At 49.1% G+C, this 9,415-nt stretch overlaps 1 protein-coding gene across 1 annotated transcript; it reads right to left on the bottom strand.

The window, feature by feature from the left end:
• Positions 1 to 3,535: 3,535 nt before the first annotated feature.
• Positions 3,536 to 9,415, bottom strand: LOC310746966 (twisted gastrulation protein homolog 1-like). The gene is made up of 5 exons (XM_083581241.1): positions 9,192 to 9,415; positions 8,144 to 8,281; positions 5,660 to 5,759; positions 5,029 to 5,244; positions 3,536 to 4,317 (listed from the first exon to the last, which is right to left on the bottom strand). The coding sequence occupies exons 2-5, from the start codon at positions 8,255 to 8,257 to the stop codon at positions 4,097 to 4,099; spliced, it is 651 nt and encodes a 216-aa protein (XP_083437367.1). The 5' UTR covers positions 8,258 to 8,281; positions 9,192 to 9,415; the 3' UTR covers positions 3,536 to 4,096.

Genomic DNA, 9,415 nt, shown 5'->3' with positions numbered 1-9,415 from the left:
GGGCATAAGGCTGCTCTGTGTCCGATGCGGAGGGACTGCGATTTTAATTGCTACCGGAAAAATCCGAGGGCTCCCTTGGACAAAAACAAAGACACCAACCAGGATAACTTGGAGCAAAACAGCAGCCTGTAGGCTTGGCCTTTATTGAAGTGTTGCCACAGGGTATTCCCCTCACTTGCAGGGGAGAGGAAAGACACAGAAAAATGGTGTGCAAGACCTTATAAAAACTTTTGAAATTCCCATCCTCTAGGTCAAGCCCACCCCCAGAAACATCATCCATACATTACAGAAAGGAGGGGTTGAGGGAGGAGTTGGGGTGGTAACCTGAGTGTCCTGTCACCTGGCTGGTTCCCTTCTCCTCCTCCCCATGAGTCATTTTCTGAAGACAAAAGGTAGTCGCAGTTTCCTGCCCCCTGAGGGAAGATCTGATCATTGTCCTTTGTTCCAGTGCATGCTGAATCCATTCCCATATGCAAGTTCTTTGTGATCTTGATTGTCTTCTGTCTAGGACCATCAGGGTTGGCATAGCAACTGGGCAGGGCTCCTGTGGATGTGCTGGGATGATGAAGGGATTATGGCTGGCCTGTATCAAACCTTCCCCATTTTGTAGTCCTTCCTTCATGGAGTAAAATAAAAGTGGAACAGTGCAAATCCAATGTATGGTTGATTTTCTATGAATTTATAACAGAAGTGTAGCGTATGTAGTGTGTGTGTGTGTGTGTGTGTGTGTGTGTGTGTGTGAATAAGTTGAAATAATATCAATTGCGAGGACGAGAAAGCATCTGCTTCCCCCCTGAGGCCATTGGGAAGGTATGAGACCACATTAGGGTAGAGATATGAAGCTTGGTGCTGTGGTGGGATTTTGTTCAAAACTCAGCAGAGCATTCAACTAAGTTTTATTCAGAGCTGACCTATAGAAAACAATTAACATGACAAACATTGCTCCATTAATTTCAGTGGACCCACACTCTGAATGAAACTTAAGTTGATTAGCGGTTTGTTAACAGTCCAGCTGGGATTTGATGACCTTTCTGGTCTCATATGTCTTGCACATAAACCATTACTCTACACCGGCTTTATAGTTGATTTTGGGGTGCCTCATTAGTAAAACAAGATGACTAAGAGCCAGTGTGGTGTAGTGGTTAAGAGCGATAGACTCATAATCTGGGGAACCGGGTTCGCGTCTCCGCTCCTCCACATGCAGCTGCTGGGTGACCTTGGGCTAGTCACACTTCTGTGAAGTCTCTCAGCCCCGCTCACCTCACAGAGTGTTTGTTGTGGGGGAGGAAGGGAAAGGAGAATGTTAGCTGCTTTGAGACTCCCTAGGATAGTGATAAAGCGGGATATCAAATCCAACTCTTCTGATTTTGCGTTCCTCATTAGTAAAACAGGGATTGTTGATCTTCCATCTCCACTCCACTTCCTCTTTACTCTTTGAACTTATCATTGGACAACTGCCTTGTAGAAAGCATGTTCATAATGTTGAGGGAAATACATTCTGCACATGCTCAGAGGCACCATTAAAATAAATGCATTATATGTGAGGGTAAACTCTGGTAAGGCAGATGTGCACAGCCTTTGGCTCGCCTGACGGGACTGAACTACACCTCCTCATCCCTGGCCTATCAGCTATGCTTGCCCTTAGATGCAGATGAGAATGGTAGTTCAGTCACATCTACAGGACCTCCACACGTAAGCAGAGAGATGGCTGCAGGAATTCTTACACCAGATAAATATGCAGAGTTTACAGCACTGGTGATCTGGGTCCTTGCAGAAGGGACAGAGGTGGCCTGTCCTGTTTTGCCACCTGAAGCAAAATTTTGGGAAAGTGCCAGCTACCCCCTTGCTGCCCCCACCAAAGCCTTGCTTACCAGGGTCGTGCAGCTGTGGCTTCCAGTGAGATCTCATAAGAGCCACGAGTGGAGACCTCCACGAGATCTCACTGGAACCCGCTGCAGATGCTTCTCCTCGCTTTGGCAGGGCATCCCTGAGAAGGGACGGATGCTCACGAGGGTCAATCGTATTGGTGTAATGTGAACATTGAGTGAAATTAAAGTGTTTGGTCTCATGTCTTGAGTTAGCACATCCCCCATGTCTGGATGTCCTGAGATAAGGGTACCAGGTGCACTGGGTTACCATAGCAACACCAGCGAGCTGGAGCGCATGACTTGCTGACTGAATTTGTGAGAGTTGGGGAAGAGGCTGTGGGTTTTACACAGCATGGTGATGCTAGTGGATCTCTCTGTACATGTGCATCTTTACTTCAAGGACCAGAATAACTGTATATAGGAGACAGTAGTGTTGTGTTTTGTCTCGTATCTGGAGTCACCAACAAGTCAGAATGGCTCAGCCTTCTTGCTGAAGAGCAGGACTCCAGGATCTCGTCTGGAAATGTAAGGTCCACTATAGTACCAATGAAACTTTGGGGAGCTGTCAAATGGGAATTTGGTGCAGTGTGTCATCTGAACACTCCTGGCATATCTCTGCATTCCATCTGAAGCCGGAGAGGCTGTGAAGGTGTCAGACCAGTGTCTGGAAGCAGTGATGGAGGCCAATAAACGGAGACCTCTGGGTGGTGTTGCACTCTCTCAGAAGAAACAAGCTCGGAGTCTGGGGATGCTGCCAGGTTGCAACTTCTCACAAGAGTCTCAAGAGGCTGCTGTGGCTAGGAATGCTCAGGCCCAGTTTAGGCTGCTTCACCAGCCACTTCTGATCCTGGTCTTGTTTGTCCATGATCTGGTGACCTCCCGCCTGGACCACTGCAGTGCGCTGTATGCGGGGCTTCCCTTGGAGACGGACCAGAAGCTGTAGCTACTGAGCAGCTAGGCTGAAAAGTGGGGCAGCCTTGATGCTCTTTTCCTGTGTTTTCCCCCCGAAAGCTAGTTTCTGGTTGTTTCTTATTATCCAGGTCGTGATAACTTTGTCATCCCCATAAAAAGCTGTTTGTAAGTAGAACAACCTATTAATACGGACTGCAGTACCTCAAGGACCACCTCTTTCCATATGAACCTACCCAGACCCTGAGATCACCTTCCGAGGCCCTCCTTCATGTGTCTCCTCCTCGAGAGGTCCAGAGGGTGGCAACACGAGAACGGGGCCTTCTCTGCAGTGGCTCCCCATCTGTGGAATGTTCTCCCCAAGGAACTTCGCCTACCACCTTCATTATGCACCTTTAGGCACTAGGCAAAAATGTCCCTTTTTAACCAGGCCTTTGGTTGATCTGATTTACATCCTATTCTCTTTTAGAATGTGTTTGTTTTGGGTGGAAGGCTATTGGGTTGTTGTTTTTATTTTTATAATGTATTTCGTGGTTTTATATCTTGATTTTATTCTGTGATCCGCCCTGAGACCTCCGGGTTTAGCGTGGTATATAAATTCAATAAATGATATAAATAATAATAAAATAATCAGCTCAGAATATAATCTGGCTGATGAGGCTTCTGCAACACAACTGCCTTGTCTTGTGAACTGCCCCGAGACCTTGTGACGAAGGACAATATATAAAATGAATAAATAACAACAAGAACAACAACAGTACAGGTAAAAAGATTCATTTTATTATCATTACAAAGATGGGAAACTGTCAAAAGTCTTTATATCTAGGTCCGTGAAGCAATTGACTTGGACAAGGTGTTCCGAAAACTTGGGGCTGCGGAGGGGTTGGAAAAGGGGCATTCCCCCCCCCCCACAAGGTGGCTATAGGCAGGTACCTGGGACACCTTTTTGCCAGGTGCAGGGCTTATATGCAGAAGGCTTTTTCTCTTTGGGGAGGGGTGCCTTAAACAGCGAGCATTAGGGAATAAGGCAAAGTCAGCTGGGTTGTAAGAAAAAGCAGAGAGAGGGGACTGTAGCTGGCAAGATACCCATAATAAGCAGAGGGAGAAGGTGGGGCAGAAGCCGCTGTTGCTTGGGAGGGATGAGTCCAGAGGGGTCCATAGAACCAAAAAGGTTAATGAACAGCAACAAAAAGCAAATGCTTCATTCATGTTTGCTCAGTGAAGAAAGGAAGATTGGGTGTGACTGGGGCAGGCAGCCCAAACAGAGGCTAGGGCAAGGCGAGTGGGTGTTTTTTGAGGGGGCGAGAGACCCACAGATCTCAGTCCCGGCAACTGGAACATTGTGCATGGGCTCCCCCATAGCCCAGGCAGTCTGGCCCCAGACACTGGCAGCAGGCATTGTGGAACCAGCGGTAGCGCCAGGCGCCCACCGACTGGCAAGCCGTCCGGCACCGGCTCATGGACAGGCACTCGTTGAAGAAAATGGACTGGCACGGTGGCATGGTGGCATTGAGGCCCTTGGCATCCGAGAGGGCCAAGCCTGGAAGCGAGAGGAGAGAAGGTTTGCGGGTGTTGCAGTTGAACCCAGGACAAAAGCTGCAGCTCAGATGTCGTGTGTCTGCTTTGCACAAAGAATGTTCCAGGCTCAGTCCCAAGGCAGGGCTAGGAGATAATCTAGACTGAGACCCTGGAGAGCTGCTGCCAGCCTGTGTAGGCAGTATGGAGTAGCCTGGCCAATGGGAAGGCTGAGAGGCAATGGCTGGGAATGACGAGCTCATGTGTGAATTGAACCAGGGCCTTTTAGAAATAGAATAAGCTGTCTTATTCCGAGTCAGATTAAAAGTCCATCTAACCCTGTATTGTCTGCACTGACTGGCAGCTGTGCTCCAGAGTTTCAGACAAGACATTCCCAGTGCTACTGGAAGATGAACCTGCAACCTTCTGCATGCAAAGCAGATGTTCTGTCCCTGGGCAATGGCCCTTCTAGGTTACAGCACACATCACTCAAGTAACCCCCGCGCCAATCCCCAAAAACCCTCAGGTGCCATTGTGAACAGGTATGTGTCAATCTGAATGCTTCCTGTTGTTTATTACTGTAGATCAAGCCCTGCTCTCCGAGGTTCTAGTCTGAAGCTCTAACCACTATACCACGCTGCCTCTTAACCCACCTCCCCTCATGCAAGTGGCATGTATCCTTCCAGCGCCACCTGCATTTCCCAGCAGCCCCCTCTCCCCCTCGCCACACGTGTACCTGTGTGAGGCCCCAGGAGGAGGTGGCCGGTTTCCGCATGGTTCTGCCGCAGCTCCTCTTCAACTGGTAGGGTCAAGATGCTCCAGCCCATGGGAGGGTCATTGTCAGAGATGGCCATGAGAGCCCGGAAGAGCGAGGGCACCGGGGACATCAGGTTGTGCATGGAGCTCCGCAGGGCAGGGCGGGGGGCCGAGGAGGGACGCTCGTCACACAGCCCTTGCGGAGAGGAGAAATCAAGTCGGAATTCCTCATGGACCACAGTTCTGCCACTGGGAAGAAGCGGGCAGCGTCCTGGATCTGGAAACCCTCCTCCCAGCCATATTTTCGCAATTTAGGGGATGGGGCCCAAGTCAATGGTAGAGTGCCTCTTTTGCATGCAGCACCAAGAGGACTCCAGCTTCCTCAAAGGCCTCACTGTGGTTTTTCCCCAGAAAAAAAAGTGTGTGGAATATTCAAACTATATCAAACTGTTCTTTTCATTTTTTCCAGAAAAAAACAGCTTCGGAAACCCCCCTGTCCCCCCCCCTTATTTCCGGTTTTTTTCCAGAGCTTCCCATCTCTACTTTGGCCCCCACCTTTTTTCCCACCCTGCAATGTGACGGGCGTTTAGCACCCCCTGGAATTCACTCACCCACACATTCACAGCACGACTCCCAGAGATTGCCCAAGCAGAAAGCACATTCCCGACAGCATGGGCACCCAGCTCGGTTGGCCTCGCACTGGCACACTTCCTGCCAAGAGACACCAAGTAGGGGTGTTAACAGTGACCTCTCCCCCTACGGTTCCCTTTGTAAAATGATCACACCAACGCACACACAAATCTGCCCCTGTTTTGCCCCCAAAGTGAGGATGGTCAATTCGACAAGTGTAGCCCCATTACCGAGAAGGCCCTCTGCCTGGTTCCCTGTAACCTCACTTCTCGCAGGGAGGGAACCGCCAGAAGGCCCTCAGTGCTGGACCTCAGGGTCTGGGCTGAACGATGGGGGTGGAGACACTCCTTCAGGTATACTGGGCCGAGGCCGTGTAGGGCTTTAAAGGTCAGCACCAACACTTTGAATTGTGCTCGGAAACTTACTGGGAGCCAATGAAGGTCTTTCAGTGTTACAAACTGACTTCAAATTAAATAGTTACATTTTTCATATACAGTGGTACCTCAGGTTAAGTACTTAATTTGTTTCAGAGGTCCGTTCTTAACCTGAAACTGTTCTTAACCTGAAGCACCACTTTAGCCAATGGGGCCTCCCGCTGCCGCCACACCGCCAGAGCACGATTTCTGTTCTCATCTGAAGCAAAGTTCTTAACCCGAGGTACTATTTCTGGGTTAGCGGAGTCTGTAACCTGAAGTGTATGTAACCCGAGGTACATACTTCCCACCCACACCACATTGTTTTCGTTCATACCCATTTCTACTACATTATATATCAATATTTTATCTATTACAGAAATCCCTCTAATGCAATCACTTTATCCTTTCTTCTCAAATCCTGCCCGCAATTTCATTTTATAGTGCTTTTTCAAATAGTCCAAAAAAAGTACCCCGTTCTTCCAAAATGTGTCAGTGTTGAGAAATAATTAAATACTTAGCAGATCCTGTGAACTCAGGTTTACCCTCCCAGAGGAGGAGGTTGCCCACTGCCTCTCTGCCTGATGCCCTGGCCTCGACTCTGTCCAATCAGCCCTTCCATGAATGCGCTGTTCTCCCCTGATTGCTGCATCACTTGTGACTGGGTGGTTCAGCCTCCCCAAATGAAGAGGTTGCCTTGCTGTGCTTCTGCGTGAGTGACCGTTCTGGGTTGCCAATCCAAAGGAAGCCCGTGGTAGCGGCTCATGCAGATACACAGAGGGTTGTTCGCCACCGAGAAGGAGTACTTGTCACGCATTCTAACCACATTTTGTGTGAGAGCATTAGTAGTGCTGTGACTGAGCCTCCCATTCAAGGGGGAGAAGGGGTCTCAGGAGCAGTGCTGGATTTACGTATAAGCTAAACAAGCTATAGTTTAGGGCTATATTTCTTGGGGGCCCAAAAAAATTTAAAGGAAAAAAAACCTGGATGTGCATTTCCAAAATATAAGGTAAAAAACAAATACAGTGGACGCTTGGGTTGTGAACGTGATCCGTGCGAGAGGCACATTCGCAACCCGCCGTGTTTGCAACCCACAGTGCCACATCTGCGCATGCACGGGTTGCGATTCGGCACTTCTGCGCATGCGCAAAGCGCGATGTAGTGCTGTTGCACATGCGTGAGCACAGAAGCCCAGAAGTAACCCGTTCCGGTACTTCTGGTTCAGCACAATGCGCAACCCGAAAACGCACAACCTGAAGCGTCTGTAACCTGAGGTATGACTGTAAAACAAAACCTACATACAGCAACAGTGTTTTGTGTTGTGTAGGCTCCTATGATGTAAGTAAAGTAATGCTAGCCTGTTCCCTAAAATATCACTGGTTTGCTCATTTCTATATATAGGGTGCCTACATTCTGCACGGGACACGGGTGGCGTTGTGGGTTAAACCACAGAGCCTAGGACTTGCCGATCAGAAGGTCGGCGGTTCGAATGCCCGCGATGGGGTGAGCTCCCGTTGCTTGGTCCCTGCTCCTGCCAACCTAGCAGTTCGAAAGCACACAAGTGCAAGTAGATAAATAGGTACTGCTGTGGCAGGAAGGTAAACAGTGTTTCCGTGTGCTGCTCTGGTTCACCAGAAGTGGCTTAGTCATGCTGGCCACATGACCCGGAAGCTGTACACCGGCTCCCTCAGCCAATAAAGCGAGATGAGCGCCGCAACCCCAGAGTCGGCCACGACTGGACCTAACGGTCAGGGGTCCCTTTACCCTTTACCTTACATTCTGCACAGACTGGTTGCATGGCAACGTGTGCAAATGGCTTTAGAACCCTATTAGGCCCATAATAGCATATATTCAACACAAAAAACAGTGACAATATGTTGTTGACAAAGGACAGCTGGACATATAAAGGGCCGCATTACCTTCAGTAGCTGAGGGCCTCATCAAACCTAAATCCGGCCCTGGCCAGGAGCTTGGAAACTCCCCCATCCCAAATCCAAGTCTGCAGGTCTGCAACAAGATCTGATGCAAAGCAGTGCTTTCCCAACCTCTTACCTGCAGCAAGCACTTGCTGACGTCGCTGGCGCAGAGGGCCTTATTGCAGCCATCAGCACGGGAGACCACAGCCCATGTGGCTGCCACCAAAAGGAAGGCCACACCGTGGGGCATTGCTACAATGTGGGGTAGACAGACCTGGAAGAAAGTGGAAGATAAATGGTTACCTATGGGGAGAGGAACATCGATCAGGTGACAAAAAATTGAGTAGCCCACAAAAACGTTTATTCGCCAGCTGCCCCACAGATACCTTTTGGGTCCTAAACAGATGTGGGGGGCGGTACCCCATCAACACAGATTCCGTAACACTTTCCTGATGCCTCTTTAAGTATTACGAATTTAGTTCCTGCAGCTGCAAAGTGGTTAAATTAACATTTCCCCCTTTCCTCTGTTATACTTCCCATCTAGATCTACTCTAACTGACCAAGGGATTGGTTGATCTCTTCGGCCCCCACAACTTTTCAATACAGATTACTATGCTGGGGGGGGGTCTCTTCTCTCCACTATAGGGACATTGGGGGAGAGAAGCAGCTAATCTGGATTAAACTAGTTACAGGTAGGTAGCCGTGTTGGTCTGCCGTAGTCAAAACAAAATCAATAAAACCAATAAAATAAAATAAATTCCTTCCAGCAGCACCTTAGAGACCAACTAAGTTAGTTATTAGTATGAGCTTTCATACCAGTTAAACTAATACTAGTACATTTAATACCAAGTTAAACTAGTGCATTATAAAAGCATCTTGGGATTGCATATCATGGGCTAAAGTAGCTAACACTCTCCCCCCCCACAAATAAATCATAAATAAAACCGAGTAGTAACAGGAAGAATTACAAAGATGCAGGACCCCCCCCCCCCATTCAAGGTATGGACGTAGCCCGCGGCCAAAGACTCTCTCTCGACCCCCTCCCCATATTTCCAGGCCTTTATTTTTGACGGCGTGGGGGCGCATAGTGATGGCTAAGAGTTGGGAAAGTGCTCGCCCCCTCCCGCATGCAACCAAGACGACGCGAAGAAGAAGAAAACTTAGTTAAGTGTCGATCGGCTTACCCGGAGCGGGGGGTGAAGTCTGCGATCGGTGTAGGGCTTTTTTTGGGAGGGGGTCCGGACTGCAGTCGCCCCCCTCTCTCAGTCTCTGTCTGGTAGGAAAAGGAGGAGGGATCTGGAAGAAGGGAGGGCTGAGAGGGGTTGGGAGAAGGGGAGATGGAGGAGGGAAGGGATAGAAGGAGGGAGGGAGAGCGAGAGCAAGAAAGAAAGCAAGAAAGAAAGAAAGA

The sequence above is a fragment of the Podarcis filfolensis genome (assembly GCF_964270895.1).
Source record: "Podarcis filfolensis genome assembly, chromosome: 13".
In the NCBI taxonomy this organism is placed as follows: Eukaryota; Metazoa; Chordata; class Lepidosauria; order Squamata; family Lacertidae; genus Podarcis; species Podarcis filfolensis.
The sequence above is the reverse complement of the archived record's forward strand: the minus strand, read 5'-3'. Positions and strand labels throughout refer to the sequence as shown.